This window comes from Mus musculus, chromosome 1 (genome assembly GCF_000001635.26).
Source record: "Mus musculus strain C57BL/6J chromosome 1, GRCm38.p6 C57BL/6J".
Taxonomy (NCBI): Eukaryota; Metazoa; Chordata; class Mammalia; order Rodentia; family Muridae; genus Mus; species Mus musculus.
This window is the reverse complement of record NC_000067.6, coordinates 125,414,677-125,435,956: the sequence shown is the minus strand read 5'-3', so window position 1 is coordinate 125,435,956 and position 21,280 is coordinate 125,414,677. Positions and strand designations below refer to the sequence as shown.

Below are 21,280 nucleotides of genomic sequence, written 5' to 3'. Positions count from 1 at the left end.
GAATCTTCGCAAGTCGGAAGCGGAGCCGCGACCCACAGCTGCGCGCCACTGCGCATGCGTAGCCGCTTCTGGACCCCCTTCAAGCTCAGCTTGGCTTCTGGGCTTCCAGCTATTTGAAAACCCAAAGTGGACTTTCTGGCTATCCGGAAGGGAGCCGGGGCCGGGCGGCCGCACAGTACATCGCACGCACGCGCGCGCGTGCTCGCTCCTCCCACCCGGAACCGGAAGTGGGAGCGATCGCGGCCTGGGGCCTGGCCTGGCCGGGGCGTCGGCAGCGGCGGCCATCTTGGCTCCCCGCGGAAAGGCAGTGCGAGGGGGAAGAAGTTGTAGGGTGGGGGCGGGAGCGAGGAGGAGGAGGAGGAGGGCGGAGAGCGGAGGGGTAGAGGAGGAGGCCGCGGCAGGGTAGGGCGGGGACAGCCAGCCTGCCGGCCGGCCAGCCTGCTGGGCTTGCGGAAGTACTAGCCGACTGCTCACTCGCTCCTGCTCGGGCTTCCCACAGCTCCCTCCCTTCCTCCCTCCCTCCCGACCGAGGGCGGCCCGGGCCGGTGCATGGTCAGCCAGCTCCCATCTCTAGCTCCCCGGCCTCTCAGCAGCACGGAACGGACGGCAGCGGCGGGCGAGGAGGAAGATGGCGGGACGGCTGCCGGCCTGTGTGGTGGACTGTGGCACGGGGTACGGCGGGTCTTCGGGGTGGGGGAGACTGAGGCCGGGGACGGGCGGAGGAGGGAGATGAATGGGGGGAGCCGGCCAGACTGGCGAGGGGTGGTGCCGGGAGCCTCCCGGGACAGAGATCTTTTCCAGGCCCTTCCTTTCCGAGGAGGCCGTCTGGCCCACCTGGCTGTCCTTTCCCTTCTCTCCCCTTTGCTGCCTGTGAAGCAGGGCACCCACCGAGGACCTCCAGACCTAGGAGCAAGGAAAAGAGAGAGAGAGAGAGAGAGAGAGAGAGAGAGAGAGAGAGAGAGAGAGAGAGAGAGAGAGAGAAGCGCTCCTTGCAGATTTTGCAAGATCGCGGTGACAACTCTCGATCTCTTAGGGCGTGTGGGTGGGGAGAGCGACGAACCAGGCTGTGAAAATGGGAAGCTAGCATGGGGGGCTTTTGCAGCGGACCCACGCGCCGCCTGGTTTCCGCCCACACCCATTCGTAGCCATCTCCCACTACCCATTGAACCAAGTCAGTTCCAGCGAGGAGGATCTCACGGGGGTTATAGCTCTTGCCTCAAAAAAGTCCCTTGGTGAGCAAGCGCGCTGCAACTTCCTTAGTTTTGTCAAAGCCGCTTCCTGCTTTCCGTCTTTTATAGCCTTATAAGGTAGTTTTTCGTCTCGAACGTTACCACGTCTTATTAGAACTTTCAAAATTAAGCAGGTTGCATAAAGAGTACATTATGAGTGGTAGGTATCAATATGTCTGAACTAGAAAAAAAAATGTTCTTGTGTGTCCACGGAGGGAGACAGAGGGGAGAGAAGGGACGCACCCTGGAACCTAAACGTTTGTTCACGTTCGTTTTGTGACTGTGTCTTGAAAACTGAAAGGGGGTATAAAGGAATGTGTTTGATTTAAAGTAATTGTTTCTGATAGTAGTGTGGTTGACTAAAATGACTTTAAAGTAGTGGTTTTGTATTAATGAACCTTGTCAAGAGTTACAACTTGCTCTGGGTAGTGACCTAGAGAGAAGACTGTACATTTTTTTATGTTCTACGTTGAAATCCTTGGTGGAGGAAGAGGCCTGTCTGATCTCGAATCCCCCAAATACATCAGTGGTTTTGAGGATAGTTGCCAACCTTTTTCCTCTTATTCTCCCTACCACAGTTATTTAAGCGATGCCTTTTCTTTCCCTCCACACTAGTTAAAACTCTTCTGCCTTTATTTGTAATTTTGTCAGGCAGCTGGAAACAACAGAAAACTTTTTTTTTCTTGGAAAACACTAGTCTAGTCTTGGAATTTCTATGTATTTTCTTAGTTGACATTTTATTAAAGTTAGGTTTTCTTTTAATCCAGTGTCACCTCCCTGAAGTGTTTCTGTGTATGTGTTTAAGTTTATCCTTTTGTAGTTTAATTGATCAGTTGTTGGATGTTAGAGCCATTTTAAAAATTAGAATTAGCCAGAGTGAATAGGACTTTTCAAGTGTATTGTATTGAAGTGACAGATAGTGCTATGTTGTACTTTCATGCTTTAGAAATCACTGTCAGTAGAACCACATAGTCACTGATCACCTTATAAATAATGCCATGGCTGCTTAAGTAGGATTTGTCTTTTTATTCTTTTTATGTATCTATTTTCCTCTTTTGGAATGCAGTTTTGGTTATTTTTGAATGAATAGTATTTGGTACTTGAACTTAATTGTCCCTAAGTGACCTTTTTTCTTAAAGGGCAACCTTGAATTAAGAACACATTTGGAGTGGCCAGGAAAAGTGGTACAACTTATACCTAGGCTATTTCTGTGTCATATCTCAATTACTAAATCATTACATTACTATATTGATCTCACCTTACAAGGAGAGCTTAGCTGGACAGTCATTTATTTATATATGGATGAAAATGATTAAAGTCACATTCTCTGTTCAGTATTTTTACCTTTGCTCACAGTCTGGATTTCCCAATTTTTCTTTATTTTGCTTCTGAAGCGCGCGCGCGCGTGTGTGTGTTTACCCCCATGTTTGTTTGGCTATTCAAGATAACAACTTAGAAAGTCATACTTGAGCTTTGTTAGGAAAGTCTTCTCTCAGTGCCCAAGATAAATAGCATGTACAAGAATGACTGGCAGGGAGTTTTACATCTGAAATAACTTGTTTCCCAAACGCAAAAGGTGTCCCTTTAGTTTGTGGCCCCCTCCCCCGCCCCAGCACCATTGCACTTACTCTTAGGTCTTACTACAATTACGCTTCTAGAGTAAGTGAACATTTACAGGTTGCCCATCCCAACTCATTAAAGAATTGCAAAAAGGGGTAGTGTGTTAAACTTGATGGTGATCTTACAAACTGGAAATGTTAGGACACATGAGGTTTAATTCCAGAACTTTAAATTAAGAAACTTAGAGCATAAATTCATCATCATGACCTAGGTTCACATCATGAAGTTTTTTCAAATACCTAATGAATTAAGAAAGGAACACTTCATATCTGTATCAGGTCAACATACTTTTTGGTCTGTATTGTAGAATAAAATTCCTGCTCAGAGAGCTGTTTGCTTCAAAACAAAATGTAGGCTTGGGAATGTAGCTGAGGGGAAGGTGCCTCATCAGCATGCACAAGGCTCTGCTTCAGACCCCAGTCCAACCGGCTGAGGAGCAGCCATGAGAAAAGCAAGTTTTAAAGCTTTAAAAGGATGTAATGCTTCTGTAAATAGAGTTATCCGAAGGGAGTTTCCTTCTGCCTGTCTCCTTCGTTTCTGCAACAATGCAGTATGGAGTTTTCTTTTCTCTCTTTATGAATTCTGGTTTTCACTCAGAAACTGCTTTGGTGGCTTATTTCCAGTGATTAAATAACAGGTTAATATATAGTCTTATTTTACAAGTCTTGGATATAGTTAAATAAATTACAGAATTTCTCAGATCTATTTTTTTTAAGCATCTTCCAACTGTAAAGCACAAATACTTTTGTTGGCTTTGATGAAAGTTGAGCTTTATAATCTACCCTGTGGCCGGGTCCTAGAAGTTAAAGACAGGATGAGTTTGAGCGTAGTGGGAAGCCATGGGTGAATGAAGGCCTGCCTGTGAAGTTCAACTTTGTTGCTTGGATTCTCTTCATAATGTGTTATAACATCTAAAAGGCAGGAACATTCATACTATCTGGATAACAAAAATTCATTAAGGTTCTTGTTATTGGTAACTTGTGTGTGTTTGGATCACAGACTGCTGCTATGGAGAAGTCAGGTTCTTCAGACTCTCCTGCTAGTGTCTTTCCTGCTCGCCAGCTTCAAGTTGAAGTACTCGTACTGACTTTGGGATGCATTGTGTCTAGTGACCTTTAAGGTTTATTGTTAAACACAGTTTAGGATTTTTATTTTCAAGATCAGAGGGAAAAGTCTGGCTACTGGTGAACCTGATGGCCAGGATTTTAACTTGTTCTATCTTATTTAACTTGTGACAGCTTTTTTTTTAGTTAGTAGGTGGTGGAGTAGGTGCTTGGACTAAGTTCTGAATTTAGGCCTGTGGGGTTCCTTGAGAGTTCCCTTTCATAGAACTGCATACATCATCTGTTAGTAAAATTAATCCAACTTAATTCTTGATTACAGTAATATTGCAAAAATAATCCTAGCCTTATGAATTTGATTCAGTTAACTAGTGAAAATTTTTTGTCTTTCTTGAGATTTTCTTTTCCTAAAGATCTTAATTTTTAGACTATTTCCTTGTTCCTGAAAAAAAGAGAGAGAGACTCAGGTTTTTCAGGAAATACCATTTCGTGAGAGCCATGTGCAACACTTGTGGCAAGTGCTGTGCTTCAGCTCCTGGCCTTCCCTTCACCTTGTTCAGGGTTGTTTGCATTATGTAGATAAGAAACTTAAGTTCCAGGTTAAACCACTTGCCTGGGTGCAGTAACGTGGAGCCCAGAGGACCAACCACTGAAGTTTTTGATGATTTCAGTAGTTTGGGTTGGAGAGGGATTAATTGATTCGCTAGTTACTTGAGGATGGTCGAGGTTTACTTCATACTTCCCAGTAGGCCAGCCACTCTTGGAATTATAATAAAAATGTCTAATACCTTCTGCCTTCATGAATTTTAATTCTAATTTTAAAAAATTTAAGGGTGTGAGTTTCATATCATGTTTCCCAGTTTCACTCATCTCAGGTCCCCTTGTATCTGCCCTCCACCCTTGTAGCCTTCCCTCAAAAACAAAACAAAAAAATCCCACAAACAAACACAATAAGACAAAGCCTAGAAAGCGTCTTGTAGTAAAAGCTCTAGTGTCCCACAGTATACCCCTCTGTCCACACAACTCTGCTTGGCGGATGCTCATTGTCGTGATGAGTAGTGGAAATCACCACGCAACTCAGGCTGCCCTTGACGGCACAGTGATTCTCCTCCCTCGGTTTCTTGAGTGCTGGGTTTACTGTTGTGAGCCGCCACAACCAGCTGATACTGGCAGTTAATCAAATGTTAAATGGGTGCTTTTCAGATAGTAGTAGCTGGTTTCCAGGTTTGCAGTGCTTGTGGTCAGGAAGTCAAGCAAGATGTAATGACTGTCAGATTTGAGCTTTCTTTTTAAGGAGCTGCTTAGCTGCACAGGAGAGTATTTTACAAAAGAAAGGAAGGAAAAGTGTGTTTGTGCATAGTGTTGGTGGGAAGAGTGGCTGCTGGCCTCCTTTATGAGTTTTGGGCTGTTTGATAACAAAATGTGAGTTTATATTGTACACTGTGAACTAACATTTATCCAGTATCTACTGAGTACCAGATTTTATATTTCAGCAAAATTTTGGTTGCTAAAGAATTTTACTTTATAGGGAATTAGGGAATCCAAATTCTGAATAATAATAAGATCATTTACTGAGTGGAATGTAGTAGGACTGCATCTAGGAAGGGTAGAGGAACAGGACTTGGTGTATAGCAGCAACTCTGATCTGTATTGAATGTGCTCCTGATTTTAACAATGAATGAATGTGAACAGGAATTAGGAATAGGAATTAGTTTTGTTCTTTGTTTTATTTATTTGTTTATTTATTTGATACTGAGTTCCATTGTAGCCCAGGGCGGCCTTGCACTTCTGTCTCCACCTCTTGAGCAAACATTAACGTGCTGGGCTTGCACTGCCACGCCTAGTAAGTATGGTTTTTAAAAACTGCATCAGAGTAGCTACTCTATACACAGTGCATGGAGTCTTAAGGATTGGGACTACCACTATGTGTTCCAACGGGCTTCATAGATGATTCTGTTCTTGTTTGTTGAGACCAGGTGTCAGGAGCTTACTATGTGTGGTCCAATTCAGGATAGTCTTCCCATCTCAGTCTCCTAAGAGTGGGGAATGCAAATATGAGCTAATATGCCCTATTTCCTACATGATTTTTAAAAATTATTTATTTATTTTAACAGCAGCTTTGCTGGTGGGTATTATATAGTAGTGTACAATTTTGCTGTTGGCTACTGGTGATAGGAATGGAGTGAAGGAAGAAGTTTAAAAGACTGCTGCTTTTCTCTGTACCTTCCCTTTCACAGTTGCATGTTGTTTCTGTATGGCTTACAAGGACTCTGGTCAAGTGTTTTGAATTTAATTCAAGTTCTGCCATAAAAGGACCTTTGACATAGAAGTGCTTTGGACACTTGAAGTCCAGGAGACCTTATTTTTCTCACATGATTTAGCAATTTTTTTTTTTTGGTTTTTCGAGACAGGGTTTCTCTCCCTTATTTATTTATTTAGAGACAGGGTTTCTCTGTATAGCCCTGGCTGTCCTGGAACTCACTCTGTAGATCAGGCTGGCCTCGAACTCAGAAATCCACCTGCCTCTGCCTCCCAAGTGCTGGGATTAAAACCGTGCGCCACCACTGCCCAGCTACCTTATTTATTTTTATCATGGTTTGTTGCAGTTATAATCATCAGTTAGCACTCACTCATACACACACACTCACTCTCTCTTTGAATTAAAAGGTTTTAAAGAAAAAGAATATCATGTTTTGTGATTATTTTCTTATCTCACACAGACCTTGGTTTGCCTGCTGTAGTTCTGGGCGCAGTCGGTGGTTTTTGCTTTTTTAAGAGGATGGAAGGATGTACTGCTAGGGTTTGGGATTAGGGTTGTAGATAGAAGAATGAGGATTTCAAGATCGTGACCTTGAGTGATTAGGACAATATAGGAGTTAGGCTTTTGTTTGTTTTGTTTTTAACAAAACTTGTTTTTTTGGGGGGGGGGGCTTGTGAAGTGCGGAGGTGTGTAAACATCAGAGGACAACTTTGAAGAATTGGGTTTTTTCCTTCTACCATGTGGACCCTAGGAAAAAAATACAGATGCCTTGGCTTGGCAGCAAGAGCCTCTACTAGTGGACAATCTCTTTTGCCTAGGAATTAATTTTAAGACTCTTTACATTTGGAAACAGAGAGATGGTTCTGTAGGTGAAGCACTTGTACCTAACCTAACCTGATGGTGCACACCAAATAAATAAATGTTGAAAAAAAACCCACAACAACAAAAAAACCCCAGTAAAATGGAATAGTTGTATTTGTAATGCTATCTGTAGCTGGACATCTCCTTGCGGAATAAGAAATATGCACTTCCCTAAGTCAGAGAGACATTGAGAAGTTATGGTAGCAGTTTGTAGACGGAAGCTAATGAAATGAGAATTGAAGAAGAAAAGAATAGAGAGATTGAGTATCATCAGTGCTTCTTATATACACAGTGTGAAATAGCTTCTGGAATGTCATGGTGGGAGTGAGGGAGCCAGCACGTGGCTTGTGAGTCATCATTCTATTTAGTCCTGTGTTGTAAGAGGAGGGGAATATCTTTACAGTTGGGCCAAATCCCACTCCCCAACCAGTGGCAATGGTGAAAATGTTAGCCTGGAGGCAGAAGTGTGGAATGGCTAAAATGTAGCTTCCAGTAACATTTTCTGCAACAGAATTCCTCTAGTTAATGAAAGCTTACAGTGTGTGTAATTCTATTGGAACTTGTTAGGGTTTTAATGACACTACCTGTCTATATAGCCACATGCATAAAGAAGCAAGAACAAACAGTTAAATGCTAACAACACTACAAAATGCACTCTCACTCACCAGGTCTTTAAATATTCATGAGTTAGGCAGTGTAAGATAGGTGATGTTACTGTTATAAATTTGGTTCTTTAGAAAAAAAGTGATGATTACAAATACTTTGTATTTGGTTGTTGTGTACCTATGTGGGCCTTTACATCCTAAGGCACACACACACACACACACACACACACACACACACACACACAAACTAAAAAAAACCCATTTTATAATAATCACTGGAGCAAAAAAGACAGATGACATTCTTTTGTTCTCAAGAGGCATTTTGTGAAATTTTAATGATTTGTTGTTGTTGTTGTTTTAGAGTTTTTCTCCCAAATCAGTCTCGATCCATTGTCTTATTTTCTTTATTATTGTCTTATTAGCTTTTTCATACCAGTTCCTTGAAACCAGTAAAGGAGTGGCAATGAGTTTGTGTACTGTGTCTTCTTTTACCCAGGTACCTGAACATACAGAGATGTGCTGGTTCAGAACATTCCTTCATTTTCTTCCTAAATCCTTTTGCTTTCTTTTTAAAAGATAATATATTTTTGTTTCCACCTCTTAAGAAACTACAACACTATGCATTGTCCCAGTGTTAACTATGAACAAAGGGTTTTTAAGACGAGGAATTTGGGATACAAAGACCTTACATTTAGGCTTAATTTTTAAACTGTGAAAATGTAAACTATGTTTTTAGTATTAATCTAAACCAAACCAGAGAACAAATACTTGGTTGTTTAAAGTTTAGAAATTATTTTAAGTAAATATAACGTGTCTCGTAAGCAATTTTTTAAAGAATTTATTTACTTTGTATTACTTTCATAAATTAAGTGAAACTGTGTACTGGATGGTTTTGTGTGTCAACTTGACACAAGCTGGAGTTATCACAGAGAAAGGAGCCTCCCTTGAGGAAATGCCTCCATGAGATCCAGCTGTAAGGCATTTTCTCAATTAGTGATCAAGAGGGGAGGGCCTTAGCCAGTTGTGGATGGTGCTGTCCCCAGGGCTGGTGGTCCTGGGTTCTATAAGAAAGCAGGCTGAGCAAGCCAGGGGAAGCAAGCCAGTAAGCAGCACCCAGTAAGCAGCACCCAGTAAGCAGCACCCTCCATGGTTCCTGATCAGCTCCTGCTTCCAAGTTCTGCCTTGTGTGAGTTACTGTCCTGACTTCCTTTGGTGATGAACAGCAATGTGGAAGTTGGAAGTGTAAGCTGAATAAACCCTTTCTCCCCAACTTGCTACATGGTCATGATGTTTGGTGCAGGAATAGAAACCCTAAGACAAATTGTAATGAATTTTTCTTTTAAAAGATTTAAGTGAAGTACCTAATTATTCACATAGAATTAATCATAGAGCTGAGCACTGCACTGGAGACTGTAGTGGGGGAGGGCAAGCAGGCATTACCTCTGAGTGGGTGTGGTGAAACCTTAGAACTGCCCCCAGTGACACTCCTCCAACAAGACCACATCTCCTGTTAGCACCTTTCTCCTTCATTCAAGTAACCACAGAAGTTGAGTGGTTTGTGGAAATCAGCCATTTTAAGCTCCTTTGTAAGTTTGTTTTTGAGATAGCTATTCCTTACAGAAATAGATACATTTTGTGTATTTGTATTTTAAAAGTAAGGATTCTGAGGTATTGAGTAGATCTAGAGCAGTGGTTCTCAGCTTTCCTAACGGCTGCCTCTCTTTAATACAGTTCCCTTTTTGTGGTGGTGACCTGACCATAAAATTACATCGCTGCTACTTCATAACTGTGTAATTTTACTACTGTTATGAATTGTAAATATCTGATATGCAAGATAGCTGCTGATATGTGACCCCTGTGAAAGGGCCCTTTGGCCTCCAAAGGAGTCATGACCCATATGTTGAGAATCACTGATCTAGAGTTTGAGCTCCAAGGTACAGTCCTTCCAGAAATTGTTCAGGAATATACTGTATTTAGTAAGTGGTTAAATCTTTAATACAGTTTTAAAGAGAATTATTCTTAAAGCATCCATCCTTTAAAAAATAATTATCTGTAGAACTACTAAATTTAGTATTGTAAAAGCATTTTGATGTTGATGATTTTTCTGGCTAACTCAAATGAATGAGACTGAGACTATAAGATTTATTTAATCAAGCTTTATGGCAACTGGCATAACTGGGCAGTTAATAATCTAATCCTCTAAACTAATCTGGCTACCTCCCAGCCAAAATCCCCAAGATACTTGCATTTTAGTATTGGTCTGGCTCTCTGGGCTTCAGGTGTTCAGGTCTTTTTTCCCCACGATGTCTCTCCAGACCCCTTCCTCTTGGTGAATCCTCTCTCTCATCCTCCCCTTGTCTGTCTTCTCCTGGCTGGCAGAGAAGTCCAGCCCTAGTCTCTCTTCTGCCCAGCCATTGGCTGATCAGCTTTTATTGACAAGTCAGAGAATAAGTGGGAAGCAATGTTTATTCAAACTTCAAAATAGCAGCTGCTTAGAATAAGCATTGCAATGCCATGTCCTGATTGCAACAAGACATGGGGACAGAATAATGCAAGTATAATCTTTACACAGTACACAATACCGTTATGCCTACACGTATAAACATGCAATGTGTAGAAAGGTTATAGTGACCAATTACACTGCAGATTAAATGAGGAATTGTGTATGGTTCACTTCAGTATTCTGAGAATAAATACTGTGTCTAGTGAACATGTTGACAGTTGCAGATTAATTTTAGATAGGTCAGTTAGGGAAATAATTTTTATTAGTTAAATGTCAAAAGGAAAGGGACTCTATTTTTGCAGTTTGAGTTTGAAAGTATCTACTGTGCATTGAAAAGGAACTGAGTGTGAGGTGGAGTACACTTATAGCCCCAGCACTGTGGGAATGCAGAAGGGTTAGGAGTACAAGGTCATCCTTGGCTGCACAGTGAGTTTAAGGCTAGCTTGGGACACCTGAGGTCCTATCGGTCCTTTATTGTCAGCCACCATACAAAATCTAGTAAGATAAATCATTGAATTTAGGAAAATGCACTTCTTTGGGTAAAGAAAAGTTAACTAGACTCTGAGGCCTTGTTCTGTGGCTCTGAAATAATGATTGTGTAGTTGAAATGAAACAGCAAATAATTAGTAATGACTGAAACTTTTATTGTCTCTAGAATACCTTAGGCCAGCCTGGTCTACAGAATGAGTTCCAGGACAGCCAGGGCCACACAGAGAAAACCTATCTCAAAAAACAAAAACAAACTAACAAACAAACAAACAACAAAAAAAAGGCAATCTAATCTGCTGTATAGATTTTAGAAAATTGTCTTTTAAAGCTGAATTCTTTTATCCTGTGACTGTCCTTGTCAGTATGTGTGAATGACCCTGCTCACTTTGTGTCAGGTTCCTTTGCAATAGCAAAAGCCATTTGTAAAACAAAAAAAAAGATTGAGCTTTTCAAAGGGGGAGATAAAATTTAAAATTGTTAGGAAGACTAAGAAGAATCAAAAGAAACATACCTTAGTTTTGCTGTAGACACTTTGGATACATAACAAAATTACTCCAAGACTGTAAAAAGAAAAGAGTCCAGGAACTGAGTGCAGGAACAAAAGAGAGTCCAGACAGAGATGTGCTGCAGAACAGCATGAGCCCTAAGCTGAGCCCTTGCTACACTCAGGATTCTAAGTTCTGATCACACTAGCTGGAGTTAGAGCATGTATTGGAGAGTTTGTCCCTGATGTGTGATGAGTTAGTGTCTCTTCCTCTCATACAAGACTGAAGTTTTACCTCCTACCAAGACGTAATTCTCACAAGTGGTTCCTGTCAGTTGGGATTGGAAATTAGATTTTGGAAGGAAAAAAATTAAAGCACCCACTACAGCAGAAAAGCTAAGGAAATGCGAGAAAAGATACAGTGCATGCTGTATGGCAGGCACTGCTTCATATACCTAGGCAATGAGATCAGAGATCAGACCTGTTAGCTGTGATGTGTAAAGGCTTACATTTGAGTAGTTTTTAGCATGTTCACTAGGTATTACAATCATCAGTTGGGAGCATTTTCCTCACTCAGGGCTCACTAGCAAGTCATTCCTTCTGGCCTCAATACTTGGCATATTCTTTCTGATTCACTTTCTGTCCTTTTATCAACTTTTGGGATTTCACAAAAAATAGAAGCATAAAATTTGACTCTAGCTGCATATGTATCAAAAGATGGCCTAGGCGGCCATCACTGGAAAGAGAGGCCCATTGGACACGCAAGCTTTATATGCCCCAGTACAGGGGAACGCCAGGGCCAAAAAAGGGGAGTGGGTGGGTAGGGGAGTGGGGGTGGGTGGCTATGGGGGACTTTTGGTATAGCATTGGAAATGTAAATTTGTAGCCTTTTGTGATTGGCTTTCATGGGGGGAAGTATTTACTGCCGTGATCTGTAATGTTGGACAAGTATTGCCTTATGGATTGGGAATTTTGGAAGAGATTATTCCAGGAATGGATAGAGGCATGTGGGTAAAATATTAACGCCTAGGTCTTAACAGCATGTAAGGAGGTGTACGGAAGACAAGTCATTTGGGGAGGGAAATTCACTGATCCTTGGAAAGTGAAGTGCTGTCTATTGTTACTTACAATTTTATGAGAGCCTTGTGAACTTACATAAAAAGATTAGAAGTCTATTTCTGTGATCTTACAGTCTATCATTATTGATGTGTATAGGATCAGGATCTAAACTTCAAATGGTAGAAGCATCTCCTTCCTTCCTTCCTTCCTTCCTTCCTTCCTTCCTTCCTTCCATCCATCCATCCATCCATTCATTCATTCATTTGGTGGTTGTCCTTGCTAGGGTAATATAGGTTAGCCTGAGACTAGTTCTGATCATCAACTTGGCCTCAAATTCAAGAACCTTCTGCTCCAACCTCCCCATACTAAGCTTCTGGAGTGGGCCATTGTTCGTGTCTCTCCTGTGTCCTTTTGATCCTAAGTTCCTCCCAGATTCCAAGAATTGAACTTGAAGGAACTAGAATAGTGGTGTCTCTGTTGACTGAGGGTTCAGATTTTCTCTCAGTATTCTACCAGGCTTTTTGTGTAAGCTTGATCATTTACTTGCAGGTAGAGAGAAAAAGCTTGGAGTTGTAGAGTAGAAAGCTTGCTAAGCAGTGATTTGTTTTTCCAGCTAATATTTGCTTCAAGCTCTCCTGTAAATTAGCTATGGCATTCTTACTCTAAAGTTCTTAATTGTGGACTCTACTTTTTGAGTTTGGTTATAGAATAAAGAGAAAACAGTGGAAACTGAGCTTTTTATTTAACAGGAGGTTGTACTGGGATTAATCTGTAGACATCTTTGACTTCCAGCTGGATTGTAAAATTGTATACAATATACCATGCTATGTAAGGATAGAAGCAGGTTTTTCATAGGCTTTCAGCTGCTAAGAAATTTTAGAAAATGGGTTTCACAGATGCAGTGGGGTGAATGAATACATTCCATTCTAAGGTGCTATGACCTTGTGTTTGTTGTGTTGTGCAGTCTGGGAAATGCTGAAAGAAAACTAGTGTCATCCTAGTCTCTCTTCCTAACTCCCTCTGTAATACTGGGGATTGAACCCCAAGGTCTGGTTCATATGTATAAATCTACTACCACTGAGGCTCATTCTCAGCCTTCACAAGTTTATCTGGAGACAAGTGGAGCTGGGGTCACAGGCCCATACCACCACCACTTAATGCTCTGCCCTTTCTGAATCATCTGCTGTGTTCAGAATATTAATATATTGATTGTTCTTTGGCTTTTATCACAGCTCATTTTAATCCATTCCATTTTAAAGTATGATCCATATTCCTTTAGGTGGTTTCACGTTTATAATCTATTGGTATTTTCTGTTTTGTTTTTTTATTTTGTTTTGTTTTTCGAGACAGGGTTTCTCTGTATAGCTCTGGCTGTCCTGGAACTCACTTTGTAGACCAGGCTGGCCTCGAACTCAGAAACCCACCTGCCTCTGCCTCCCGAGTGCTGGGATTAAAGGCATGCGCCACCACCACCCAGCACTGGTATTTTCAAGTATGTTATTTGTTATGAGATGCTTTTGAAATCAAAAAGGCACAAACTACTATATTAAGTAAAATTGCTAGTGAGCCCAGAGTGAGGAAAATGCCCCCAACTGACTGGTGATTGTATTACCTAGTGAACATGCTAAAACGTGGCTAACTGGGCTCTAGTCTTTCTCTTTTTCTGACTCCCTGCTTGCAGAATGCATTCAGATTTCCTGATTCTTTATCACGGTCACTGTGCTGTTTGTTTCTTCAGTGGTCTTTTTTATATGTAGGATACTTTTCTTTTTTTTTTTTTTTTTTTTTTATTTAAACCTAACCAGTTTTAACATGTTCTTGGAATTTTCATGTTTCTCGTGATTCTTCCTTGTTATAAGATACAAGAATATTCTTTATTTCATAGAAGCAAGGCTAGTAGTCAGTCTTTCTCTGAAGGCTCACAGCTTTGGGATTGTCTTTCATATGAGGAATTTACACAGGACCGAATGTACAGCTGGTTATATACTCTGCTCAGCTCAAGGAGTGAGCGGATCCAATCCAGTTTTCAAAATATTTATTTATTTATTTATTTATTTATTTAGTGTGTTATGGGCATTTTGTCTGTGTGTATGTCTATACACCACATGTGAGCCTGGTGCCCTCCAAGGCCCAAAGAGAGTTGGATCATCTGGTATAAGAGTTAGGGATGCTTGTAAGTTGCTCTATAGGTGCTGAGAAGCAAACCCAGGTCACTGGAAGAACAACCTGTGCTCTTAACTGTTGACTCATCTCTTCAGCCCCCTCTTTTTTGTTTTAATTTGGTGGGGACTTTATTAACTCTTACAATTGAGTAATCTTAGAGAAATTGAAGGAAATTCATATTCTTATCTTGTAGGCAGTAGATTATCATTTTAAGATTTTGGGTTAGGCAGCGATTTGTAGAGATTATTCTCATCTGCCTTGTAGGAATCCCAGACTTGAAAGCAGGACATCTGTTTGAGGGTTTTGGGCTCATACAGTTTGAGGTTATCTTGTATTAGACAAGTCCTCCGTGTCATATGATGTACTCCATTCCATTTCCCCAGCAGAGGAGAAGTATACCATTGGTCCACTTCTTTAGTGCAGTGCTCCTCAACCTGTGGTGCTGACCCTCACAGGATCGCAGATCAGATATCCTACACGACAGATATTCGTTACGATTCATAACAGTAGCAAAATTACATTTATGAATATCAGCAACAATAATTTTATGGTTGGGGTCAGCCCAACATGAGAAACTGTATCAAAGGATCACAACATTAGGAAGGTTGAGAACCATTGCATAGACAGCTTACTAATAACCTGGACTCTCAATGTAATGTTCAAATTTAATGTTGTAATCTTTTTTTTTGTTGTTGTTTGTTTTTTTTTTTGAGACAGGGTTTCTCTGTATAGCTCTGGCTGTCCTGGAACTCACTTTGTAGACCAGGCTGGCCTCGAACTCAGAAATCTGCCTGCCTCTGCCTCCCGAGTGCTGGGATTAAAGGCATGAGCCACCATGCCCGGCTAATGTTGTAATTTTATTTCTGATGGGATCCCCATGGGAGGACCATGTCCATCAATTTGTGGTGGTTTTTATGTATGTGAGCACTTCTGATTACTGTCTGCAGACCTGTGGACAGTTCAGAAATGTTCACTTCCAGCTATTTGGGAGTTCTGTTGTACCCCAGGCTCCCCCACCCACGATGCATACACACATAGAGATTTGACTTTAGTAATACATTTTGGATTGGAAGAATAAAATACTACTTTGTTGTAAAAGGGTATCAAATATAAACTGCAATATAAGAGTCTCAATAGGCTTATAAAATGGTAAGTTTGTCATAATTGTATACATTTAAAACTTAAGGCATGTATGTGATTTAAGATATTGTAAGGAGTAGACAGGATGAAGAGAATGTGTGGAATGTAGAATTAGCATAGCTACTTGTGTGTACTATGTCAGATACTGTGGTAAATAAATACTTTACCATGCTATTTGATTTATCCCTTATGAGAGCCCAGTTAACTTTTTTACAGTCAGAAATTATTAAAAATATAGAGGCAGTTGGTTGTCTGGAGAAGTTGTGAAAGTTTGAGCCAGAGGCAGTTGATACATAACCTGAATTTTGCAAGATGAGTAGCGGTTGTGTTGAGGGCTGAGGGCAGTCATCACATGTGGTCAGAGTAGGGATAATAGAGGCTAGTGGCACGAGATGAGCCCAGCTCTTCAGCAGCTGTCAGCAGGTCTGTGGTTCCAGAGGCTAACACTATCAGAGCACTGAGAGGGTTTCTTAGGCATCCTGTTAAAGGAACAGTATTGTTTGAGAGTTTTGCTTTTTAAAAAAAAAAAAAAGGCATAGGCAGTGGGAAATATTTAAAGGTTTAGGTGACAAAGCAAAATCATATTTTGGACAGTCTGTGTTTCTCCTAATATCTATTGGTTGAGTGTATTTGGCATACTCAGTTTTTTAAACTTAGTTTTGGGACTGACTATCCCAAAAGAAATGCTTTTTTTTTTCATGCTTGAAAAGTTTTCTGCAGCTATTATTAGAGTTTAGTGATGTCACAGCAAATTACCTGCTTCTATTTAGTAAGTTTGCATATGGAATAATACAAACGGTTGTGACTGGCTCTCTCAAGCTTACTTGTAGCTAACAGTGTGCACAGCTATCTTATAATAGCTCTTAGCATGTTGTCAACACTCCATTGTGATTTCTAATCATTAGAATTTTGTAGTTTTCATTTTTAATAATGAATATACTGAATCAAAACATTAAAAAGTCACTTTAATAGTATAACACTCAAGTGATGTGAAATGACATATAATTAAAAAAATCATTTCACTTTTGTGTCTTACTTGCTTTGCTCCCATAGATGCAACCAAAATTCCTATGTCGTACATTTTAGAAATAATTTGTGTCCAGGTTATCAAATGTATTTCATATGTTCTTATTCTTCTCCCTTGTGTTTATTTCACTTTTATGTAGGTATAGCACACTTTGCTTGTTGTTCTATACACTTGCTTTGTTCAGCTACTCCAGTATATCTGAAAGTGTTCCAATCAGTATGTAAAAGGGGCATACTAGTCACAGTGTAAACTGAGTGTAGTTTGCTAATTTCCCTTTGGACATTTCCAGTCTCTTACCATTACAAACAAATTTATAGAGAAGGTTTTCTTGCATGTTGCTTCACACATGTAGTAATAGTCCTGTATTATTAGTTGATGGAAGTGGTAGTGGTTAATGGGATAGCTCAGTGAGTGCAGATGTTTGCTGCCAAACCTGATTGCCTGTAGACTTCTATCGCTGAATCCATTTGGTGAAAGAGAGAGAACTTATCTCTGAAGGTTATTCTCTGACCTCCACATTCATGCAGTGGCTTGTGTACACACAGTAAATGAGTAAACTTACAAAGGCAGAGTGTGTGAGTAAAGGCTCCTGCTGTCAAGCATCGTGATCTACATTTAGTCTTTGGGACCTTCATGATGGACAAGACACCCAACTCTTGAAAGTTATCCCCCGACTTCCATACCTGCATTATGGTGCACGTCTGTGCATATATACATGCATTCATACATACATAATATACTTTTTTTTTTTTAAGTTGTGGGCATTTGAGTTTGTAGCTTAGTAATAGAGCACTTGCCTAGCTTGTGCAAAGCCCCATGATTTGGTCCACAAATACAGCAGAAAGAAACAGAACTGTAGATATATGTGATTTTGATAGTTTCTCAGTGTTACAGCTCTCACCTTCCTTCAACTCGCTCTGTAGTCAGGCTGGCCTCAAACTCACAGAGATCTGCCGGCCTCTGCCTCTTGAGTGCTGGCATTAAAGATGCACACCACCATTGCCTAGCAAGTGATTTAGATAGTTTTCAAGGCAGAGATGCTGAGTGAACTAAACTTCTGAATATGTATATACAACAAACTCTCACTTTTTAACAAAATTGCAGAATACATATTGAGATTAGTGAAATTTTATGAAATTTTTATTTTACAGATATACAAAACTAGGATATGCTGGAAATACAGAGCCACAGTTTATCATCCCATCATGTAAGTATTTCTTTTTCCCCATGGATGAGCTGATTTAAAGGTTTTCCTCATTTCATTATCAAAGTAAAACAAGTCATCAAGCATGCTATTATGTCAGAATCAGGCATTTAGAAACAGGATTGCCTGTAGATGGAACCTTATTTCCAACTCTTTTAACTATTTATTTTAGGTCTTTACCAAATCTGCTAAGTATCTCTTTAAGGAAAACAAAACAAAACCAAACCCAGTAGTGAATTGATAATTAAATAGTTTCTGCTTTGAGGATATTGCTGCTACCTTTGTGTATCTGTAACTGGCTATTAAGTAGCTCAGCTAAAGTGACCGTCCTTTGGCTGGAGGATACCATTACTGTTTGCAAGACCTATCCTGTAGACATCTGATGCAAACGCCAATATTTCTCAGTGAGGAGCAGTGGTCCTTGACTCAGCAGCCTCACTGTTTGCTGATATCCTATAAGCATGCTATGTTTAACATTGTCTTTGGGAACTTTTGTTCTATTCTGCTTCTGTTAACATTCTGCTAGTTGTAACAGTTTTAGTAGATTTAGATTGTTACAGGTATTTTTATTAGTAAAGGTGTATATTATCCTCAGCGTTATTTTTGTATTTTTGATTTCCATCATCTTAAGGCTGTTTGCATAATTATAACAAGTGAAGATGCTTAACTTGAATTCACAAAATTAAAACCTAATTAGATTACATAGCAGGTTTTTTTAAAACAGTGTTTTACTTTTAGTCACGTGTGTATGAGGCTATCTATCTGCCGTGTGTGTATATGGGTACCATATGTGTATATGAGACACAGGAGAGTATCCAATCCCCAAGAGCTGGAGTTATAGTAGTTGTGAATTAATCCGTGTGCTGAGAACTAAATGTGGGTTCTCTGGGTGAACTGTATGCTCTCTTAATCACTAAGCCAGCTCCAGCTCCAAAAAGTACACCAGTAGATTTCACCTCTGGGAATAGACACAGAATTCTGAAATTAGTTAAAGGGATTACTTTTTGTATTTAAGATTAAAATTTAGTAGATCCCCATTGGATAAGAATAAATAGAGATGTAAAGAAAGCTTGTTTTTAAAAGTTCTTTTGTAGATTTTTCTCCTTTTATTGGTTAGTGTTATTTACCTTTAATTTCTTGCTTATCCATTAAGCTTTATATTGACTTTATAAGATTACAATTTTATTTTGAACTTATTGTACGTATATTGAGTATGGTTGCATAGTTGTCATAACATACATGTAGAGGTCAGAATGACTTTCTTACAAGTCAATTCTCTCCTTCCATCATGTGGGTTCTGGGGATCGAACTTAGGTCATGAGACTTGTAGAACAAGTACTTTTACCCACTCAGCCATCTTTCTGGCAGTACAGGATTCAGAGCTAAGCTAAGGGTTGGTAGCAAAGGACTGCAATTCTTATTACTTGGGAAGTTAAGGGAGGCAGGTTCCAAGTTTAAGACTGGCTGGATAACTTAGTGAGTTGTGTCTCAAAAGTAAAAAATTTAAAAAGGCTAGGTAGATAGCTTGGTGGAAGTATATACCTGATATGTGTAAAACCCTAGTAACACACATGCAGCCACATAATTGGAATCAAAATTTAATAGTTGTTGGAAATGGAGCTGAAATAATCCCATAGTAATACATTTGGGGGGTTGATACTTGAGGCCTGATCCCTGAGATGAAGCTGAGGTATGGGTGTCTAGAAGGCATTTTGTCTATGGCTTTTGTTCATTAGTTGAGAGTTTTAAGTATTCTGGATCATGCTTATTTGTTGTTTTTAGTAACATTTTACAATTGAAGAAGGCAAGTTAAAAGTTGTTTCATTTGAAGAGATAAAATTTTTAAGATGTCTAATTACTTTACTTCAAAGGTATTGCCATTAAAGAGTCTGCAAAAGTGGGTGACCAAGCCCAGAGGAGGGTGATGAAAGGCGTGGATGACCTAGACTTCTTCATTGGTGATGAAGCAATAGAAAAGCCCACATATGCAACAAAGGTATGTTTCTAAGAGGGCTCCAATCAGCCGGTGGCCGGTTTCACTCTGTCGTGGGCTTGTTGCTTTCTCACATTGAGTTTTCTGGTTTAAAATTTTCGAGACAGGAACTCACCTGGAACTGGCTGTGTAGACCAGGCTGCTCTTGAGTTCATAGATTTGCCTGCTTCTGCCTTTTTGAGTGCTAGGATTAAAGGTGCTTAAAGCCAGTTTAAAACCATATCTCGCTCTGCTCTCATCTTCCTAACTGTAAAAATGTCTCCTTTCCCTTTAGCTTTAACACAGTGAAGTGGGTGGATTTACTTTTCTGTGCCCTAGCCTCTCAGGGCCCTTGGTAGGGAATGAGTGTTCTTTCGTCTCCGCATTACTACATCTAGAGAGATTTCCTTCTTGGATCAGATACTCATTTCTTCTAAGCCATGAGGGAATCTTGTTCTTCCTCTTTCCTTCCCTGCCTTTTCTGTCTCTTGATTGACATAGAACTTACACAGCAAAGCAAGTAGTCTTCATTATGCAGCTTGGAGAGTTTATGTGGCTGATTGTACCAGGTAAGAGCGAATCTTGTAACACAGGTCTTCCTGTGTCTTTGTTCACAGCCACTTCTACAGCCTTCTTGGAAGGTAAACACTTCCAAGCATTCATTTCCTCCTGCGTGCTTTTCTCTCTTTGTAATTTTAAATGAATAACTACCCTACCATATGTAAAAATAAATCGTTACAGTTTTTTGCTTTGTGCTGAAAAGAAAGTAGCAAGAAACAACTTCTCTCCCAGGGATATTATGAAGCGAGTAAAAGGAAAGGAAAGCAGGATAGGGCGTTGTAGGCATGAACCACAGAAGTTGTTAGTCTAGTTGGGGATTTAGCAGTCCTTGAGGGATAAATTCTTGAGCTGAGTCTGGAGTTAGGCAAGATGTACAGACAGCCATTAGGCAGAAGCTAGTACAAAAGAGGGCTTATTAGGAAGACAGGGAGCAGCATAGCTTATGTGCCTGAAATCCAGGGGCTTCATGAGAGCCAGTTCCACCCACAGGTAACATTCATGGATATACTTGATCAACTGTGTTCCTAAGTTCTGTTTGGATTTGAATTTTGGCTGTGCTTCTTTTTAGCTTTGTGGTATTATTCTATGGCTTATCTTTCTGTAATTTAGTTATTTGTGGATGCAATGGAGCTATTAGTACTTCAGGGTTAGTGTAGACCTTGTTTAGAGGATGGCTATAAAGAAATTGTTGTAGTACTCAAATAGTGAAGTGTAATTATTTGAGGGAGGCATGTGTATTTCTGAAGTAATGATGTATGGCAAGGGATGTTTGTGACTTGGGCCAAGGCAGAAGTTTTCAACCTTAATGCTAAGACCCTTTAATATAGTAGTTCCTCATGTTGTGATGATTCCCAACCATATATTTTGTTGCTACAGTTATGAATTATAATGTACATACCTGATATGCAGGATAGCTGATAATCAACCCCCCAAGGGTTCATAATTCACAGGCTGAGAACTGCTGGACTAAGGTAAATGCTAGTAGGGATAAAGAGTTTAAAGGGGTATGTGTGTGTGTTCATTCACATGTGTACATTAAAAT

At 40.1% G+C, this 21,280-nt stretch overlaps 1 protein-coding gene across 3 annotated transcripts in view; it reads left to right on the top strand.

Annotated features, from left to right (window-relative positions):
• The first annotated feature begins 229 nt into the window (after positions 1 to 229).
• Actr3 (ARP3 actin-related protein 3) overlaps positions 230 to 21,280 on the top strand; it is a 42,823-nt gene continuing 21,772 nt past the window's right edge. Inside the window, exons 1-4 of one of the 3 annotated variants that reach the window (NM_001205386.1) lie at positions 230 to 304; positions 500 to 672; positions 17,653 to 17,708; positions 19,577 to 19,701. In NM_001205386.1, coding sequence (NP_001192315.1) covers positions 629 to 672; positions 17,653 to 17,708; positions 19,577 to 19,701 — 225 coding nt within the window. In that variant the 5' untranslated portion in view covers positions 230 to 304; positions 500 to 628. Of the gene's footprint in view, positions 673 to 17,652; positions 17,709 to 19,576; positions 19,702 to 21,280 lie in introns of all 3 variants that reach the window. The other 2 variants (NM_001205385.1, NM_023735.2) reach the window with 2 other exon arrangements.